At 36.7% G+C, this 21,431-nt stretch overlaps 2 protein-coding genes and 1 long non-coding RNA gene across 3 annotated transcripts; 2 read left to right on the plus strand and 1 right to left on the minus strand.

The window, feature by feature from the left end:
- Window positions 1–1,168: 1,168 nt before the first annotated feature.
- On the minus strand, window positions 1,169–10,190 carry LOC117337225 (tonsoku-like protein). The gene is made up of 7 exons (XM_033898094.1): window positions 10,101–10,190; window positions 9,170–9,265; window positions 8,113–8,505; window positions 5,873–5,945; window positions 5,078–5,249; window positions 2,233–2,344; window positions 1,169–1,648 (listed from the first exon to the last, which is right to left on the minus strand). The coding sequence occupies exons 1-7, from the start codon at window positions 10,156–10,158 to the stop codon at window positions 1,434–1,436; spliced, it is 1,119 nt and encodes a 372-aa protein (XP_033753985.1). The 5' UTR covers window positions 10,159–10,190; the 3' UTR covers window positions 1,169–1,433.
- Window positions 10,191–10,294: 104 nt separating this feature from the next.
- LOC117338193 (Bardet-Biedl syndrome 10 protein homolog) lies at window positions 10,295–14,975 on the plus strand. The gene is made up of 2 exons (XM_033899447.1): window positions 10,295–10,362; window positions 13,074–14,975. Exon 2 carries the CDS (start codon window positions 13,080–13,082, stop codon window positions 14,907–14,909), a length of 1,830 nt encoding a protein of 609 aa, XP_033755338.1. The 5' UTR covers window positions 10,295–10,362; window positions 13,074–13,079; the 3' UTR covers window positions 14,910–14,975.
- Window positions 14,976–15,692: 717 nt separating this feature from the next.
- Window positions 15,693–19,002, plus strand: LOC117338295. The gene is made up of 2 exons (XR_004534999.1): window positions 15,693–15,929; window positions 16,015–19,002. It is a non-coding gene; the product is annotated as an uncharacterized LOC117338295 (long non-coding RNA).
- Window positions 19,003–21,431: the final 2,429 nt, after the last annotated feature.

The following is a 21,431-nucleotide window of genomic DNA, read 5'->3' on the forward strand; positions in this document are numbered from 1 at the left end:
AGGTCATATTATAAGAAATTTAAAATTGGATTTTATAGTCAGACAGTTACATTTGCATCAGATGAAATGTCTTCATCTGGCCCTGGTATTTCTATTCTATATATATTCAAGAAAACATGTATAACATATATATCAGCTGACAAAAGCTGAGTATAGTTCTTTCCTGATTTCTTTATTGCTTGTGGAAGATTATTGATATACTCCTGAATCAGTAAAGCTGCTTGTAAACTTTGAAAAAAGAACCAACTGAGCGACAAATCGGTCTATTAACAGAACATGTTGTCAAGTAACTACAACTAAAGATAAAATCCAAGATGTACACAGTCGAAGTTTTTATTTAATTTTATTTATCAAACATCTATTTTATGACCCCTTAGGTAACACATTTTAACTCTGATAGAAAATTGCGGTCGCATTGTCCGACGAGACAAATACGGTATCACACAACATAGTCTAACACCTGACGGGTCTCGACACACAGCGATAGTTACTCACCATTGAATTGTAATAACCTAACACCTGACGGGTCTCGACACAGTGATAGTTACTCATCATTGAATTGTAATAACCTAACGCCGGGTCTCGACACACAGCGATAGTTACTCACCATTGAATTGTAATAACCTAACACCCGACGGGTCTCAACACACAGCGATAGTTACTCACCATTGAATTGTAATAACCTAACGCATGACGGGGCTCAACACACACTGATAGTTACTCACCATTGAATTGTAATGACCTACTGCCTGGCAGGGCTCGAAACACACAGTGATAGTTACTCACCATTGAATTATAATAACCGAACGCCCGACGGGTCTCGACACACAGTGATAGTTACTCACCATTGAATTGTAATGACCTACTGCCTGGCAGGGCTCGAAACACACAGTGATAGTTACTCACCATTGAATTATAATAACCGAACGCCCGACGGGTCTCGACACACAGCGATAGTTACTCACCATTGAATTGTAATAACCTAACACCCGACGGGTCTCAACACACAGCGATAGTTACTCACCATTGAATTGTAATAACCTAACGCATGACGGGGCTCAACACACACTGATAGTTACTCACCATTGAATTGTAATGACCTACTGCCTGGCAGGGCTCGAAACACACAGTGATAGTTACTCACCATTGAATTATAATAACCGAACGCCCGACGGGTCTCGACACACAGTGATAGTTACTCACCATTGAATTGTAATGACCTACTGCCTGGCAGGGCTCGAAACACACAGTGATAGTTACTCACCATTGAATTATAATAACCGAACGCCCGACGGGTCTCGACACACAGTGATAGTTACTCACCATTGAATTGTAATGACCTACTGCCTGGCAGGGCTCGACACACACTGATAGTTACTCACCATTGAATTGTAATAACCTAACACCTGACGGGTCTCGACACACAGTGATAGTTACTCACCATTGAATTGTAATAACCTACTGCCTGGCAGGGCTCGAAACACACAGTGATAGTTACTCACCATTGAATTGTAATAACCTAATGCCTGGCGGAAGATTCCAATTTCAGCTGATGAATCCCCCATTACTTCATACAATTTCAGTTTCTTCATGACCTCCCCATCCTCCAAATCAGCCAGTGATGAAGCGGCCTCATCAATCTTACATACTAAATAGGAAAACAAACCTGATACACTTGCATGTGACATACTAACCTTTAGCCTACACATAAAACCTTTATTAAGTTCTACTGTTATTGCCCCAACTTTTTACACCATGAGGAGACTGCCCAATGACCTAATGCTAACTCAGTTTGTGAGTAACATTACTGACAAAGATAGTTTTTCAAATTTCATCAACATGATTAGAGAAGACATGAAATTATGCTGGTGGTATACATGTACACAATATTTATTTATAAATGCATGAACTGTAAAATCATAGACACAACAAAATTGATCTAAACCAGGAGAAAAAGAACTTCTTATACAACATCTCCATGTAACAATTTGACAACTAATGTTAATTAACTTTTACTAGAAGTCACATATTTTAGCAGAGAAAAACTCGCTGTCTAATCCTGATCCCTGTCTACACAAGCTTTGACATCTAATCTCTGCATTTCTCTCTTCAACTTCAATTATAGTAGTTAAAAGTCTCTAACCCAAACCACGTGAAGTGATCTTGCATTTTAAAGCAATTCCCAACACTATTTATAAATATTTTTGATAATCTGACCGATTTCCGTCTAACCTGCTCTGAATATCCTCATCAGTCTGTTCTTGTCCTCCAGGGTGGTCTGTAGTCTGTAGGCCTTCTTTAATGAATGTTTGCTGCTACTGTAATCTCCCACCAACAAACTTACCTACAACATAAATCTATCTAGTGATAAATGAATATCTAACAATGTCTGTCAACAAATCTACTTCTAACAATGTCTCTCAACAAACCTACTTCTAACAATGTCTGTCAACAAATCTACTTCTAACAATGTCTGTCAACAAATCTACTTCTAACAATGTCTCTCAACAAATCTACATCCAACAATGTCTCTCAACAAATCTACTTCTAACAATGTCTGTCAACAAATCTACTTCTAACAATGTCTGTCAACAAATCTACTTCTAACAATGTCTCTCAACAAATCTACTTCTAACAATGTCTCTCAACAAATCTATTTTTAACAATGTCTCTCAACAAATCTACTTCTAACAATGTCTGTCAACAAATCTACTTCTAACAATGTCTCTCAACAAATCTACTTCTAACAATGTCTCTCAACGAATCTACTTCTAACAATGTCTCTCAACGAATCTACTTCTAACAATGTCTCTCAACGAATCTACTTCTAACAATGTCTCTCAACAAACCTACTTCTAACAATGTCTCTCAACAAATCTACTTCTAACAATGTCTCTCAACAAATCTACTTCTAACAATGGCTCTCAACAAATCTACTTCTAACAATGTCTGTCAACAAATCTACTTCTAACAATGTCTGTCAACAAATCTACTTCTAACAATGTCTCTCAACAAATCTACTTGTGTGTAGCTTTCGGCAACCACCTAGCTGGTTTCTTCAGCTCTAACCGGTCACCACAATTTCTTACTGATAAGATTACCATATCCAACCAAAATAACATCCTAAAATTTCAATATGAAATAATTTTCTAGCAAGTGATAGTTCGAGCTCCAATTCTTTATAATTGAAACTATTTTCTGAAGCATATTTCTGTATACTTTAAACAATTTCATCAATGTGTATTTAATTTTGTTCAAACTGGCTGAAGGTTTCCTGTATATGCCAAATCATCATGATTTCATCACATGCATCAAATCTTATAAAGCTCTGTATGAACTTAATATTGGACAAGACCTACCAAGTGTGATAATATATGCTTCACTCTGGACAGGCATGTAAAAATCATCGTCATTTAGGCCTTAACATGAATTGTCATATTTCTTATTTAAACAAGAGCTGTTGGAGAACAGCATAGCTCGTCTCGCAAATGTTTGTCAATAAATAATTAAAATATATTAATTTGAATGGTTTCGCAAATTGCATTAATAATATTTATATTGTTTACTTGATCAGATTATGTTTTGTGAATTCATGCATTTGGGAGACAAGCTATGCTGTTGTAGATTAAATGAAGATATTAAACACAAATGTAATTGCTTTTGGACATATTTCTTCAATTTTTTGACAACATACCCTAATGAGAGTTGTCTCCCTTGAAAAATGTGACCGGTATAAATTGTCTATTGTGACGTTTTCATATTGTTTTATATTCAGTTTCACCCCAAGAAAGGATAGTGTAACTCCATAGGGACTCTTTTACCAAATATCAGCACCCTAGTACAATCATAAAGTAATTTGTTAAAAAGCTTTCAACATTTGCACGAAAATTTCAAAAAAATATTTCAGTTTAACTCAGGAAATGGATAGTTCAACCCCCACAGGGAACCTAATACCATGTATAACTATGCCTTTCAACACTCACAATATAAAGTTAACACAAAGTCCAAAGATTTAAAAACAAAAACAAAAAAAACACAGATTTAAAAAGAAAAAATCCAATTTTTACTCCAGGAAGGGATTGTCTTACTCCATAGGGACTCTATTGCCAAATATAACCACCCTTGTACAATTATATAGTGATGTATTAAAACCTCTTAACACTTGCACCAAAAACTTAACGCAGAAATATTCTAAGTCCAAAAATTTGAAAAATTCTGGTTATTTCCCAAAAAAATCTTTTAGTTTAACTCCGGCAGGGGATAGTTTAACCCAAGAGGGAGTTTATTACCAACTATCAGCACCCTAGTACAATTATAAAGTGATGTATTAATACCTTTCAACACTTGCACCAAAAACTTAACGCAGAAATATTCTAAGTCCAAAAATTTGAAAATTCTGTTGTTTTTTTTTTAAATCTTTTAGTTTAACTCTGGCAGGGGATAGTCTAACCCCAGAGGGACTCTATTGCCAATTATCAGCACCCTAGTACAATTATAAAGTGATGTATTAATACCTTTCAACACTCGCACCAAAAACTTAACGCACAAATATTCTAAGTCCAAAAATTTGAAAATTCTGGTTCTTTCCCTAAAAAATCTTCTAGTTTAACTCTGGCAGGGGATAGTCTAACCCCAGAGGGACTCTATTGCCAATTATCAGCACCCTAGTACAATTATAAAGTGATGTATTAATACTTTTCAACACTCACACCAAAAACTTAACGCAAAAATGTTCAAAAATTTGTTTTTTTTCCAAAAAATCTTTTAGTTTAACTCCGGCAGGGGATAGTTTGACCCCCACAGGGACCATATTACCATAAATTACTATGCCTTTTAACACTTGCACCAAAAATTTAACATTTGGAAAACCAACGCCGACGCCGGAGTGACAACATAAGCTCTCACTCTTCTTCGAAGAGACGAGCTAAAAATGATGAAATTATTTGAGAGAAGTAGTTTGCTCCAATAGACAAAATCCACTGGCTAGGGTTAGTCAGCCAGTACTGTAACACCTATATGTGTAACTCCTGGAGAGGTTGAGAAGTTAACATCATATTATACACTTATTGAAACTTACTATAGCTTTTTGAGAAAAGACTTCATTCTCCAATAACTTGTCCTTGAGTTTTAATGCAGACTTGTGAGCAGCCTCCAGATAGCGCAGGGCTTGGCTCAGGTTATCCCCCCTTTGGTACATGCTGGCTAGGGAGACCTGACATCGGTACAAATCACTATGTAGACTGTGCTTTCTGTAAAATAGGTCACATGAATGTCAATTAATATGATACAAGTGTGCATGTACATATTACAATATAAAGAGTAACATCCTTGGTAAAATCCAAGAAAATTGTATATTTTTTCAGATATCAACAGGGAGAAGAATATCACAGACTTTAAACAAAACTTGAAAGACTACTTTTAAGTATTTTGACTTGTATACTTTTTTCTCATTTACATCTCAAATGTAACAGAGCGCATGATTAATTAAATTCAAATCACTGCCTCTGCTAGGGATCGAACCTGGGACCTCTGGATTACTAGTCTTTTTCCTCTAGCTAAGCATTGATCATGAGGCTAGAATTTACCAGGGTTACATAGTATATAAATCTAAATGTAGGTCAGGTCAAAGTTTAGACTGACAAAATCATGATGGTCCTTTAAAGTCCTGCACTTGATTCAATAAGGAAACAGGAAAGTAGGGTTTGAAAGCTAACTCTGCCAGTATTCAGCTGGATGTAAATCTGGGTATGAACTAGAATAAAGATATTAAAGATGCATCATTTATCATATTCAGCCTCTTTTGTACATTATTAACTTTACATTTTAAAAAATATATGATTCAATATATTTTGAGAATTAATGGCATACATACTGTGCAATACTGATGGCTTTTTTCATGAACTCTGCACATTGCTGTAGGTCTCTGCTGCTATCAAACACAAGGCCTGAACAAAATAACATAATATTGTACATTCTGGGTAGTATCAAGCCAGTTTTGAGGACAAAAAATCATTAGAAAAGTAAACTTGTACTCCTGATAAGGACACATTCCTTATTTACCGAATCATAGAATAAAATCTACTGGTCTAAGGATGCTTTATTCAACAATAACTGAGCTATGTTTTCCCTTCCTGCCCACATTTTGTGGGCTTACTGGGCCCCAACTACTTCAGCCATGTAGCATTGTGTCTCTTAACATGCACCATATGAAACTTAGATTTAAAATATCTGTTTTGATCCAGAAAGAACGTCACTACTACTGATATTATACATGTAAATGTAATATATAATGGGTTTCCCCTCGACACTTTGTATTGCATGTTTGTCTGGAGTGCCAATCAAAAAATTGTTGGCTTATTTTGTGATAATAGTAATTTCCCATACAAATATTCAAAGAGAATTTTTTCAACTATTAAAAAAGTTTTAATGGTGTATTGGTACAACTTTACTTGGACCACAGGTGTCTGCATCTGGTTAGTAATTATAGACAAAATGTTAGCCTCTACTCCTATTATGTCATCAAGGTGTAACACTTGAAAAGTCGGACGAGGGGGGTGAGCCTCGATTCACTTTGAATTTAAGTTAAATCTGACTAAAATATCAAATTCACACAATCCTTAAATATCAACACATGGTTTCCTTTTGTCATGTGACAATGATTTAATTTGGAGACAAGCATTCCATGTTTGGTGAGTACAAAGAAAGTGATACAATCTAAACAAAAAGGAAAGTTTTTTTTTGTGTTTGAAGCTCATTAAACATTCTAAATTCCAGACAGATAATGCACATATATGGGAGTGACCATCTGTATATACAAAATGGGTTATAATATACATATGTAGGTAAACAGTGTATTTAAGGGACAACTGACTAGTTGACTGTGTAAATGAAAAAATATAATATTTCTTATAATGAAATGATTTCATGGTGCATCCTTCTGCAGAGATTAAGGAACATGTGGGGCTTTTCACTTAGTAGTAGTTTGGTTTTCTTCAATGGTCTTTTCCTGTTAAGGCCTTTTGGAGAGCTCATCATCTGATATAAAACTAAGCTCTCCTAAAGCTTCATTACCAGCATTTAAGTCAATATGAAGCTTAACATTTTCTGTTCAAACTTGAGTTATAGCACAGAAACTAATTTTCTATTTTTGATAACAGTGACCTTGACCTTTGGGTCTGAAAAGCAATCACATGCAAGCACTTTTGGTAAGAAAGGTCTGTATGAAGTTTGGGTTTTATCAGCTCAAGGAAAGTTGAGTTATCAGATGGTAACCACGGGCTCTTGTGCAGATGCCGTCGCCGATATTGTGATTCCTATGTCTTCTACTTTCGATGGCGACACAAAAATGGACCAAAAGCAGCTGTGATAGCCGATGATGCATCGACTGTGGAACGGAAGTAGGGTCATATATTTTATAGCGGTTTCGCAACGGGCAACTCTGTAAACAATACTAACTATAACTGTCGACCAATCAGAATGTCTGTTTAAAACAGCTCTAAGATAGACAGCCAAGCTACTTCTGTTCCATAGTCAATGAATTGTCCAACTTCAAGTGTTACACCTTGTTGACATAGTAGAAGTAAGGGCTAATATTTATTTTCTATAGATACTAATCAGATGCAGACGCCTGTGCTTAGGACCGACCCCTATTTCTTTTCTTTTTTTTTGCAAAATTTTGTATACATAGAATTTTGTGATAACTGATTTAATATCACCTATGTAGTTGTATGGCATTCCTAAATTCTGGAGCAAGTTTGGCCTCTAGCATACCCTTGAGAGTACGATTTTGATTCCTCAAAATGAGATTTGACACTTGGGATTAGGGATATATCCATGTAATATTATATGTTTTGACCCTTCATATTTCTTAGAAATGGTGGTTTGACTTCTAAAGTTGCTTAAAGTCAAGGGCTCATCCGGATGTCCTTGATGTATTAAACATGATATATTATATCTGAGTGATCTAGATCAGTAGCGACTCAATTGAAAAGACTAGTAAACTTCTCAAAATTACAGACCTTTTTTTCTATATATCACAACAGGAAGTTTAAGGAAGGGTATAAAACCTAAATATGGTCGGAAAACCCTAAACAGATATTTTTTACAGCCTACCTAGATTTAGGTACAGTCGGGCTTTCATCTCCATGTATTCTGTGTTTGTAACAGAGTACTGGAGTTTTTCCAACACCTGGAGACTCTTAAAAAATGCTTCCTTGCCACGCTTGATCGAAGCTTCCACCACATCTTTCCCTTTGGATGTTTCAATCTGAAACAAGTATGTCCTGCCTATGGTAGCCCATGCCCTCTGCTCCTCCAGTTGATTCTGACAAGCCACGGCCAGATCAAGATGACGCTGCTGTAGCTTCAAGGCCTTGTCATATCTCTCCTGCAAACAGTAGCATTCTCCAATTTTCCTGCAGGCAACTGCACATCCTATCTGGTCTTCCAGTGATTCATGGATAGCCAACTCAGTCTCATGCTCTGAAATTGCAGCCTCATACTTTCCTGAATTGATAAAATAAAGCAAATTTCTTCATAAAGCTAAAATTTCTAACTAATATTTCGACAACAATATCTTAATATCTGGCCATTTTGTTTTCCTTGTTATTCTTTAAATTTATCATGACCAGATCTACATACAAAAACAAGAAATATACTTCCAGTGCCTCTCAAGATCTAGCGACAGCAAAATTGCTTAAGGATAGATGAAGGAATGAACCACAGACCATGAATCAAAACCGATTTGAAATGCTCATCTGTTGCTGGTGGGCAACAGATGAAAAACTAAAAATGTAGATTAGTTGTGATCATCTAAACTTAAATAAATGCCATAGCAACTAAACAATTTAAATACCTTTGAATTCATTAGAAATGGGCCTACACCTTGAGCCTGTAAATTTTGGCACAAAAATATATCTAAATATACTAAAATCTTATATCATGGCTTAATCTGAAGAAAAAAAAACGAAAAAAAAAAATACGAAATCCATCATTCTAAAACCAAGCTTACCTGTAAATAGGAAACAGGCCTAGATCTAGATATATATAATCAACCCTCCAAGCCAAACTAGAACATACAAATTGTAATTATGGATACACTTTGATTTAAAGAAAAGATATATATATACGTATACCTTTTCATGAAAATCAATAGTCAATGCATACATACCATTTCTTGCCAAGATTTCTCCAATACAATGAGAAATTGATGCTACTTCTTTTAAATTATGCTTTTGTGCTGCCTTTTCTTTGTCTCTCCTCAATTCTGAAACAATAGAAATCATGCAAATCTCAGAACCTCTTGCAAAAGAACAAAGCAACTTGTAAAACATGATGAATTATATAATTTAAGAGCCAGGAATATAATTTCATTACATGCATACATCATCATAAAAGGAAGTTCAAATTATCTTCCCAGCAATGCAATGGCAACATGAGTATAAATGATCACGAGAACATTATTTGTCACTGTCAGAATAAGTTAACTTTTGGCAACAAATTTTGACATATGCACTCAGTGACTTAAAAAAAGGGTGGTGATAATTATGACGTTTTGGTTGTATATTTGCTTCTCCAATATAGAATGACACTATATACACAAGCAACAATAAATTATTGGGTAAGTGTGAAAAATTATGTCTACATCATATGTAGACAGTCTTTTAAATAAATCCCTTTACCCAGGTTACCATCCATTTGGCCAATGGTAGATTTGTTCACTTTAATTCAAGAAATGTACAGCAGTACTGAAGAGATTCTGTACAAATAATCAATGGAGGTGATATGACATTCACAAAACAAAAACAAGAGCCCAAATTTGTGTAAACATGTATCATGTTGCTTAAGTTTGTTTATAAGGTCATGTTAAAAATATTACGCCTTTGTTGTTACAAATCCATAGAAGAATTTCATGTTATTTTATTTGAAATATATCTGCATTTGAGTAACTAATTTATTATAAATTACTCGAATCCCTGTGGGGGTTAACGTTGTGCCCTCATAAGGAAGGAATCTCATTGGTTTGAAGGTGACGTGTATGTTTCCGCAAATCTCTATTATTAGCACAAAAATGATATTTCATATTCAATAAAGGGGTTTACTTTCTACTTCTCTGTCGTCAGTGATATTCATTCCGTCAGGACACGTCAATTTCACCATCAGTTCACTTTCTCCATCAATTGTTTTTCCCGGGATAGTAAATCACGCATGCGTGTGAAAATATTGAAACTTAGTAGTCTCTTGAATGTTTGCATCCCGCGCTGCGGTCATGTTATATTGAAACATGTAATTGACTGCGAGTATAACAATGTTGTTAGTGTTGGGCACGAGTTAGGCCTAGAGAAGAACTTGTTGGGAGTACCAGTAAGTATGGGTAGCTTGTTTTATTTTAATACGAACTCGAAACCAAGCCCATGTGTTCGAACCCCTGTGTTAACACACGAATTTAAATTGCATGATATCCCAGAACTATCATTGTTTGGGACGAATCATAGACGCCTCGGCAACTGACCAAGTCAGCACTGGGACACATCGGCACTTTTTGACAATTCGGTACTTATTTTTCAGAGCTCAATATGAAAATTTAATTGTTGAATATGACATTTATGAATCTATAAGCCTACTCGGAATTCGCTGTAATCGCTACAATTACTTGAAAAAGTGAGTAGAACTCTATAAAGGGAAATAACTCGTGGAAACCAGTACTCTGCTTGTAGATTGTAAAATTGCATTAAAACAAAGATAAAAAAACAACAACGTGAACGTGACATTACACTAACTGGAATGTTTCTGTTTTTGATCAGCATTTTAGAAATAAAAAAAAAATTAAAAGAACAGTAAAGCATCATAAACCTTCGAAATTATCATACATGGAACATTGGTTTGAAGAAAATAGTATTTAATCATAGAAGAGATATGCACATGAAACTCGCTTGATAACTAAATAATCTACATTTTAATAAAGTTTCATTGTATTGTATTGTAGAAGTTCAGTGTCAAACATTGAAAAACTATTCGATCCAGAGAGTGATCCATTTTGGGTAGCATTATGTTGTTACATCATTCGTGCAAACAGAAACAATAACACAAGGAACATGTTTCATTGCATTCTATTTTCATTATTATACACAATAGCTGATAATATTTAAAGATACTTGATCAAACTTCTAATTAATCAAATCACCAAGTACACAGGTTGTATACCAAACTTCTAATTAGGGTCATTTCGCCCTTAACCCTGTTCACCCCAGGATTGTGTTTACTTTTTTTTTTTTTTTTTTATATTAACTACTGGGATACCATAGAACTCCAGGCTACTTGTAACAACATTTAATAATTGATCACCTCTAATCTGACAATTAATCAAGCTTAGACAACACGTACAAAAAACTTGATCCCCACCCCCTACAGTTTCGACCAAAATTTTAGTTTTAAGGTGAAACAACTTACTGCGAACCAGATTTAGGGTTTATTCAACCATTGCATGCTATGTCTGAGTGGACATGCCAAGACCTCGGAGTAACATTGCCCTTATCCTAGCGAGTTGCTTCCTCTGGATGTTGAGACGGGATGATACGCCAGGCCTCCCTTTCAACTAATGGAAAGACTTTGTACTTATTGTGGCCAACATAAAGTGGAGGATGAGAAACATTTTCTAATAGAATGAAAGTTATATAATATTATAACCTAAGAATTTATTTCTTTGAAAAATCCTCGTCTGTTATTGACGGCTTTTTTAACAGGGACATGGATAATAAATTTGTAAATTGCCAGCTATATTATTACTTTCTTTAATAGAGTAAAACTTTTTCATAGAATTTAGGACTTTGATTAACAGACATGTTTAGGGTAATGGGCTGTACATGTGTGATCAATGTTGTATGTCGGTAACAGAAAAAACACATATATATGCCAAGTATTTTAGTGTTAATTAAGTTTTTTACATTTAAAAATACATCACGTACGAGATAGCTGATTGCAACTTTAGGCCCCCACAATGTATAAATATAACTATCAGTACTAACACTCAGCAAACTAAGAAATCATTTGTGTTTTTCAGCTAAGCATTTCGGTTATGTAATTGCATCTAGACAACTCTTAGTTAATGTCAATAAGTATTACCTGTAAACCCTGCAGCCTTGCGCTAAGTAGGCCCTGCGTAGGTGTTGCTTGCGGTAAAGTTGAAAGGGTTGGCCACATGGTCCTACCATGTGACCGTAGTGACGTGATAAGCATTCATATCCAGCCAAAACAAGCCACAGGTGTCTCAATTAGCAATCAGTAATCTTGAAGGTGTCATATACCCAGGTAACTTTGGTAGAAATTACGACAGGGCAGTTTAAAAGCAGACATGATGCTCTGACCAGATTTTACAATAGCTCTCTTGTAAATGCAACAGGTTTGGTAGACAAAATATCAAAAACTATGTGTGTTTCACCGCGTCCACCCAGCAATTTTGCTTCGCATGTAGCAATTTTGTGCATATGGCAATTTATATAACCCATGAAAAAATCGTCGAACAACTGATCATACCCGGTATGTAGGCCCTAGTACATCAGTGTCCTACTGTACACCTATATAGGACCAAATTAATTATCAAATGTTCTTATATGCAGACCAAATATTACAAGGTGTTTGTCAAAAGTGTCTTGTTTGTTACTGCATGATATCAAATTTTGGTGTTGAAGACATTTACATGTAGTTCTTTACAAAGAAATATAAGATGATAAATAATCAACAAGCAGTTACGGTAGGTCTGATCAGTAAAAACTGGTGAAGACAAAAATTGACAAGAGTCATCACTTGTCAACCTATTCTGGACAAGTAATCTATTGTCAACATTGATCAACCATTGGAAGTTTGGAACATGTGCTGGTGGCTGGTTATGTTTATATTTTTGCATGTGTAAAGGAAGGTGTTCATTCCATTATTCTTGTGCATTGAAAATTTAAAGGAAAACACCCCTCTATTGATAAACTGAATACTTGTACTAGCAATAATTTCTGAAAACCTTTAATGTATTTTTAAAGAAATTCTGTTGTATAATATAGCTATATACTATTGCTATTTTGCAGGTCACAATGAACAGTACAGGTAATTTGACTGTGGTGGATTTCAGTACTGTGAAGTTGATCTGCAACACACTGGAAAATGTAGTTAAAAGATCATTTGGACCTTTTGGGCTACAAACCTTAATGTCTTCTGATACCGGCCATTTGGTTGTAACCAATGATGGACTGACCATGGTAGAAGCCTTACACCTGTCCCATCCTATTGCCAGATTGGTCATCCAATCACTGTCAAAAACAGTTCACTTTACTGGGGATGGCAGTAAAACATTTATACTGTGGCTAGCCAGATCTGTAAGTGGTATAGAGGAGGAAATCTTACTAAACAATACACAGAGGACTCCAAACAATGGAAATTCTTGTAGTGTGGAAAACAAATGTAGAATACAAATGAGTAGAAATCTTCAGAAAATTCTCCCAGAACTTTTGAAAGGTATTGTGGAATATGTTTGGAATCATTCAGCAGTTTGTCCTTGTAATACAAGTCTGGACCCAGCCATTTCACACAGGAGAGTAATTCACTCAGTCCTTAGACCACATTTTCCACAAAATATTTCAAGCTTTTTCACAGAGCTTCTATGTAAGATGGTGCAGTTTGACAATGATAGAGACTTCATAACTTGTCTTCAGTGCCTGTCTGATGATTTTGAAATGCTGTGCATCAAGGTAGTGAACCAACCATATACATCCTCTAGCTTACTGCAGTCTTTTGTTATCCAGCGAGATTTCACAGTTTATTGTCCACAGAGTTTGAAAGGAAATGTTAAGTTTGTAATTCTTAGATGTTCGATAGGTCAATTGACTACAGAAAAGAAAAACAATGAAAAGATTAAGCTGACAAATTCGCAACTTATTGACCAGTATTTACATAAACAAAAGAAATTAATTGAAGATTTCATCTCAGTTTGTCAACATAACAAAGTAACCCTCATCTTAAGTACAGAAAAAATTCCAGACTTTGTTCAAGCAATCTTCCAAGCCAGTGCCATTTCTCTCATCCACTACGTATCCGAGGAGGAAGCAGAGTTCCTACAGACCAGTCTGAAGATACACCCCATTACTAACTTATTTGATACTGTTGAAGAAAACAATATTGGTTTCTCAAAACAATGTAATGCATTGGTGATAGCTGGCCGCAGATGTGTTCATTTGAACCTCACAGAGCTGCCCAATATGCTACTGGTATGTGGACTGTCAGATGGATTGTGTAAACAGGTAATGTTGGCCTTCAGCAAAGCTCTGAAGGCGCTTCTACACTATCACAAAAGGGAAGATTTGATTTCCATTTTCACTCAAGGGGATTCAACTGGTCAAACTCCAGAAAGCCTGGTGAAAATTAATCCTATATGTACTGATGACATCACTGAAAGAGTATTTGAACATTCCTCAGATTATCGTGAGACCTTGTTGACACCAGGAGCTACTACAGAAAGTTCTAGGCTATGTGTTTGTAGTAACTCTGTGCCAGGCAACTGTTTTGAGTTTATGGCTGCAAAATATTGCCAGGATAGGGCCAGGGAAATTCGGGTATCAGATTTAGAGCTGTCAACTTTATATAAGATTATCTCAAAAAGTCTACTCTCAGTGCCTCAGGCACTGCATGAAAACTGTTGTGGATCTCAAAGAGACCGGGTCAATTTTATTGCAAAACAACAGTCTGTGTTTTCAATATTGAACGGAGCAGGGAAATGTGAGGATATTTTACAACTCATAGGTTATAGTGCTGGTGAATGTCTTGAGCCTCTGAGTAGCAAACTCCATTTGTTGTCCACCGTTATAGAATTATTAATTCAGCTTCTCAGAATTGACTCTGTTGTTGGAGTTAAACATATCCATATATAAAACCCTCTGCCTGCCTGCTCTATATAAAACACATGGATATGAAATAAATCTTTGTTTGCAGATTAATTTTAGTGATCATTTATTTATGCCTATTGTATTTTTAGAATATTTTTGCATTTCTTCACATCATAGAGGGTAAACACACTCTTTAATTTGAAGCGAAGATTAGAAATGATCTGAATATATTTGACTTTAGTCAGTTACAAGTTAGTCATCTATATGGCTCCACCTTTTGCTAGGTTATGTCTCATTGTTCTGTTGGCTTTAGTTACTGGTTCAACACCCACATAGCTCTACCTATTGCTAGGTTTCGTCTCACTGACTGTATAATAAGTTTAGATTAAACTAGAGCTGTCACCGAGGGGGTGACAGGTATACTCCCCGCTTTTCCATGATTGGTTTTGATACTTTGTGAAGCTGCCTATTTATGGTACTATAATCAAATCAAACATGTTCTATGTTTAGGTAAGAACGAAGTGAATGCATAGATGAACAAAATTTTGCTCGTTTTTAAAGAAAAAGGGGCATAACTCTATAAGAACTGGTAATTCGGCAAAATCATTGCATAGAGATAAGCCTCATAGGGTCCTCTAACTACATACCAAATTTAAGTAAAATCCATTGAAAACAAGCAAATGCATAGCCGGACAAGCTAGTAACCATTTTTTACATAAAGGGGCATAACTCTGTAAATAGTTTTTTTTCGGAAGAAGCCGTTACTGGAGACACAACTTCCTGCCATCCTTCAAGTCTGTATAAAGTTTCAAGAAAATCCATCAAAAACTAAGTGAATGCATAGCCGGACAAAATTATGACACATTTTGTATGAAAAAGGGGCATAACTCTGTTAAAAAGGGCTAAAGTGGCATAATTTGTTTAAAAGGACTACTTGGGGAAAATCACAACACCATATGGTCTTTTAACTATACACCAATTTTGTGAAAAACTAACTTCGTTGCGGGGGGTATAATTAATTGATTACTGATTTACCACCTAAATGAACCCCCTGTCTGTTGCTAGGTTTCGTCTCCCTGGCTATAGTCAGTGTTTTGTCAGCTTTAGTTAGTTACTGGTTTACCACCTATATGACTCTCTCTGTTGCAAGGTTACATCTCCCTGGCTTTAGTCAGTGTTTTGTCAGCTTTAGTTAGTTACTGGTTTACCACCTATATGACCCCGCCTATTGCTAGGTTACATCTCCCTGGCTATAGTCAGTGTTTTGTCAGCTTTAGTTAGTTACTGGTTTACCACCTATATGACTCTCTCTGTTGCTACGTTACATCTCCCTGGCTATAGTCAGTGTTTTGTCAGCTTTAGTTAGTTACTGGTTTACCACCTATATGACCCCCCTGTTTGTTGCTAGGTTACATCTCCCTGGCTATAGTCAATGTTTTGTCAGCTTTAGTTAGTTACTGGTTTACCACCTATATGACTCTCTCTGTTGCTAGGTTACATCTCCCTGGCTATAGTCAGTGTTCTGTCAGCTTTAGTTACTTACTCTGACTCTGTCTGTTGCTAGGTTTTGTCTCTATGGCTATAATCTGTTTGACAGATCCACATCTAAGTTAGGGGATTCCCCCACTGAGATATATGAGGCGGTATGTATTCATTCATCATGATTATGTTGTCAGACATGTAGTTTTACTGACGACGCCTGTTATATCAGTTGTTTCTGTGTATTTTTCAGAAGTCTTGTTTACTTTGTCAATAATTCTTTATACATTTTTATCTGTAACATGTACTGACCTTTCATGTCATGCTTGTTGTCGTTCATGTCATTTCATTGACATTTCAGGGTCAGCTGGGGTCATTAGAATACTTAAAAATCAGCATCCAAACAATTTACATTTTAGGCTTTTGTGTGGGGCGAAGGACTGCCAAGTTTCTTAAAATGAGTAACCTTGACTTCCAAAGTCATCAGAGTCAAATTTGTGCACATATTTAATAAACTGCTTCTCAATAACCAAATTAAAGATTCTGGGTGATATTGGCCCACTGGCATGATTGTGTGAAGGGCTATCAAGTTTGTTCTAATAAATGACCTTGGGTTACTTTCAAGGCCACTGGGGTCAAATGTGGTTAAGACTTTAAACAACTTCTCAATAATCAAGAGGCCCAGGGACACATTATTTGGCCAGTAGCATGCTCATCGCTGGGGAAAAGGCTTATCAAGTTTGTTTAAAAATGACCTTTAAATACTTTCAAGGTTTAAAGTGCTAAAGACTTTAAAAGTACTTCTCAATAACAAAGAGGTCCAGGGCCATGGTGCTGGGCCAGTAGTACATTGAGATGAAACACTCCCAAGTACCTTTCAAGTTGTTCAAATGAAAGACCTTGACCTACTTTCAAAGTCACTGTTGTGAGATGTGATAAAAAATTAAATGACTTAACCGCAAAAACATAGGGTCATTATATTGTAGAATGCCTGGATGAAATGCCACTTGCTCCAGGTTTGCTCAATTTAATGACATTGACCTGCTTTTAAGGTCACCGGGGTCAAATATGTTAAATTCTTTAAAAAAAAAAAATGAAAAAAAAATCATCAACTACCAGCATATACAGGTCGCAAGTGACCGTTAAGGACTATAGGTCACTTGAATAGACTGGTCTTATTCTGATGTTCTACAGTATTCCGGCGCTTGCGCATGCGTCTACTTCATGTGAGAATTGTAAGAGAACCCTGTTACCACGAAATAACATTTTGCTTCAAGTACGTGTAATCGGCCGTGGATTAAACCAGAAATAGCTGTCTAAACTTGTTTTTATAGTTAGTATAAGTAGATATGAAAGTACAAATTATTTCACATGTTTTTGCCAATATTATTGCGACAAATCTTCGATCTACGTGCAGTACCAAAACGTTCAAGGACTCTTATGAGAAACTTCGGGACTTCAGGTGCTGTAGAAATATTTCCAGTAATTCATTCATAGATAAATCTTATGTTCCGCATTGTATAAGAGTTTGTTATATATTAAAAGGCAAATTACAAATACAGTGTAAGCATCCAAATCTACCAAAACAGTCATGAAAAATCCTCTACATCCGGCAGCTGGGGTTCTGGACGTGATGGTGGCCAGAGAGAAGGCAAATCTCCATTATTTCTCTTAAAGCATTTCTATTTTCTGATTCTCATTCAAAATTCCATGCTCAGGTTATTTTGGTAAATTATCAGTTTAATCTATCACTGTGTTGTTAAACCGTTGTGTATGTTTGTATATAATAAATGTACATGTATTTCCATAAAATTACTTGTGTGATTAAAATTGTGCAGTAAACATTTGAATTGAATTATAATAACATAAAGGAATCGTCGACCCCGTTATCTGCATCAATGCTGTAAACCATCTTCGATACTCAAAGTATCACTCTGGGTAATGGTCACATTCGCTCACTCCTAATGTTACTAGAGGGCATGTGATCCTAACCCCAGGGGTAATGGTCACATTCGCTCACTCCTGTGGTTACTAGAGGGCATGTGATCCTAACCCCAGGGGTAACGTTCACATTCGCTCACTCCTGAGGTTACTAGAGGGTATGTGATCCTAACCTCAGGGGTAACGTTCACATTCGCTCACTCCTGACGTTACTAGAGGGCATGTGACCCTAACCCCAGGGGTAACGTTCACATTCGCTCGCTCCTGTGGTTACTAGAGGGTATGTGATCCTAACCCCAGGGATAGCGGTCACATTCGCTCACTCCTGAGGTTACTAGAGGGCATGTGATCCTAACCCCAGGTGTAACGGTCACATTCGCTCACTCCTGTGGTTACTAGAGGGTATGTGATCCTAACCCCAGGTGTAACGGTCACATTCGCTCACTCCTGAGGTTACTAGAGGGTATGTGATCCTAACCCCTGGGGTAACGTTCACATTCGCTCACTCCTGAGGTTACTAGAGGGCATGTGATCCTAACCCCTGGGGTAACGGTCACATTCGCTCACTCCTGATGTTACTAGAGGGCATGTGATCCTAACCCCAGGAGTATCGAGGATAGTTGTTAACAGATTTGAGAAAGCAAAGCCTTCCATTGGGATGTTTTTCGGACTGAATGAGCAGATACAAAATAAATAAATATATGATATTGTATCATTATTATGAGTTGCTGACTTTTCTTTTGTGGTTTTAAATGCATCAATATAAGAGATACGTGTGAGTCAATCGCAAAGAAAAGTTTTAAATGGTTGTGATTTAGCAGTAGGGTGATGTAACAGTATTGTGATGCAGAAAATTATGTTTTGAAAAAGAAACGGCGGAAAATGATGCGAATATTATGGGCTGAAAGAAGAGACAATTTTCTACAAATGTGCAAAATTTTGTGCAAATCCGTGAGTAAAAAAAAACAACAGGAAAATTGAATGACGAAAGGCATGAAATAAAGAAGATAATGTAGCGTAATAGTCACTGGTGCTAGTGCAGACAAAACTTAGTCAAATTTTGCATGGCGCAGATGACTGGGGTGTCGATAAAGATGCTAACCCTTTGGGTTTTCACAAGAGTTTGACGTTTTATCAATAAGAATGTATAATAATCTATATAAAACATACTATATATTTTATAGTATACAGGATATCTTTAAGTTTGACCGTTCGTATATGGATTATGATACAGATGTATATTCCTATTGATAGAACTTCAAATTCCTGTGGTAAATTGCTCTCGTTTTATCGATTTTGAATTAAAATATTCTCGATATTCTGTGTTGTTCTACCAAACATCCTATCGGCAATAGTTCTCTGACGTAACGCAAGTACGTGTTACGGAATTTATTATTTTAATGATTTCATGAAATCATCATAATTCTTGTCATTATTTACCAGCAGTACACTCTGATCATGAGCGCTTTAGTAACTTGTCCATCCGTTTTTAAATTGGATCTCTGGAATTCATTATGTCTTCGAGGAGCTGCCAAACATACCGACCTCTATCCGCTACCATTTCCGACACTTCCACTGCCGCACTTTGACGAGCGTTCTGCAGTTCGAATTTCTGTAATTTGTCGTTACTAAGTTGAAGATATTCTCCCCATCTATGTAGCAATTTATCAAAAACGTAACTCAGCATGACGTCCTCCCCAAAGTCGTCCTCGATATCGCGCTGAATAGATGACCGTTTGCTACTGTCAATGACCTCAGCACCACACGTGAGACTACCCGTAACCTCGGAAGCGGCCTTAGATTTTGGTACCTGTCCTAATTTTTGTAGTGTTTCGTTCCGACTACTTGTTCCAACGGAATCCGATAATTCTAAGTGTGTTGCAGTTTCTTTGTTTTCATCTTCTACATGTTCATCTTCAGTTTGCTCTTCATCATCAGATGTTAAGAAACCTGCGTCCTCTGCACCGCTCGCTGTTTCGGCATCCGAATCGGATTCCTCTTCCTTTCCTTTGTCGGTGTCTTTACTTTCTTCCGTTCTTGCAGTTTCCACTGGATCTTCGATTGGATGCAGCGACGTCATGGCCAGCATGTCTTGGAAATGTTTTTGTATGAGAGCAGCATTTGGGATGCTTGTCTGGATTTCGTTGTCCACTACGTTATTTTTAGAATCTGTGCAGGTCAGTATCTGCCGTAGTCGGCCATGTGGTGAGTCTGCTTTGTTGTATAATTTCACCATGGTATAGGATGGCGCAATGTTCGCTGGCTCGCGAGATTTCTTGTCCTGTTCCTGCTGTGCGGTCGTGGTTTCTTTCCAATGAGACGTCCCAGAAGCTGCTAGATACTGATGATCCAGATTGACAAGGTGTAGGAAATTGTTCAGATCTATTTTCTCAGATATGCTGGTTTTGCTATACTCTACATTTGAATTTACCTCGACATCAACATTGTCCGCTTGTTCAGAGCTACTGGTTTCAGTCAAAGGTTTACTTGCTGTATTGCATTTTGAAGGTTCTTTGTCATCTGGATTCCTCGCCTGTTCGCCGTACCTACTGGTATCAACAGAATTTGTACTGAGCGAAGTTATCTCCGAAGCATTTTCATCTTGCCGTTCCCTTACGCTGTCAGATTTCACTTGTTTATATGAGAAGGTCGGCGCTGGTTCTCTATTGTCCGATTTTTCAATACAATATTTGGTGCCTTCGTCAGGAGTGATCGCTGTGGTATTGGGATTATAATTGTTTCCAGAATTGACTGATATACCTGAAGTTCTACACAAGTTCAATACTTCCCTCTGATCACCCTCGCATTCAGTGGGTGTTGATATCACCGATTCCATACTGTTGAAATCCATACGAGATATAAAGCAACGCCCGTCTCCAGGCGAAGACCTTCGCTTTGACAACAATATTGGACTGTATACTTCACATTTCAATTTGACGTAATGGGGATTATGACGTCATAATATCTGCATAGAACTGTTCTTGGTAACGATAATGACGCTAACAGTAAACATGTTTTCAAATGAAGCATAACTCAAGGAGTTGCCCTGGATGGCATGCGACGGACCTCCCGTATGTTTTATAATAGTCACCAACTACTACAAGGAGACGCCCTCACAAATTGACTCTTGCTGCTCACGAGGCGAAC

The sequence above is a fragment of the Pecten maximus genome, chromosome 11 (genome assembly GCF_902652985.1).
Source record: "Pecten maximus chromosome 11, xPecMax1.1, whole genome shotgun sequence".
Taxonomy (NCBI): domain Eukaryota; kingdom Metazoa; phylum Mollusca; class Bivalvia; order Pectinida; family Pectinidae; genus Pecten; species Pecten maximus.

Bases quoted from the DNA above. Each gene is read 5' to 3' on its own strand.
- LOC117338193 (XM_033899447.1), top strand. From the start codon at position 13,080: ATGAACAGTACAGGTAATTTGACTGTGGTGGATTTCAGTACTGTGAAG.
- LOC117337225 (XM_033898094.1), bottom strand. From the start codon at position 10,158: ATGGTGAAATTGACGTGTCCTGACGGAATGAATATCACTGACGACAGA. The intron at 9,266-10,100 runs GTAAACCCCTTT...CTATTGTTTCAG, and splicing joins TGACGACAGAGAAGTAGAAA to AATTGAGGAGAGACAAAGAA. The intron at 8,506-9,169 runs GTATGTATGCAT...TTATCAATTCAG, and splicing joins AGAAATCTTGGCAAGAAATG to GAAAGTATGAGGCTGCAATT.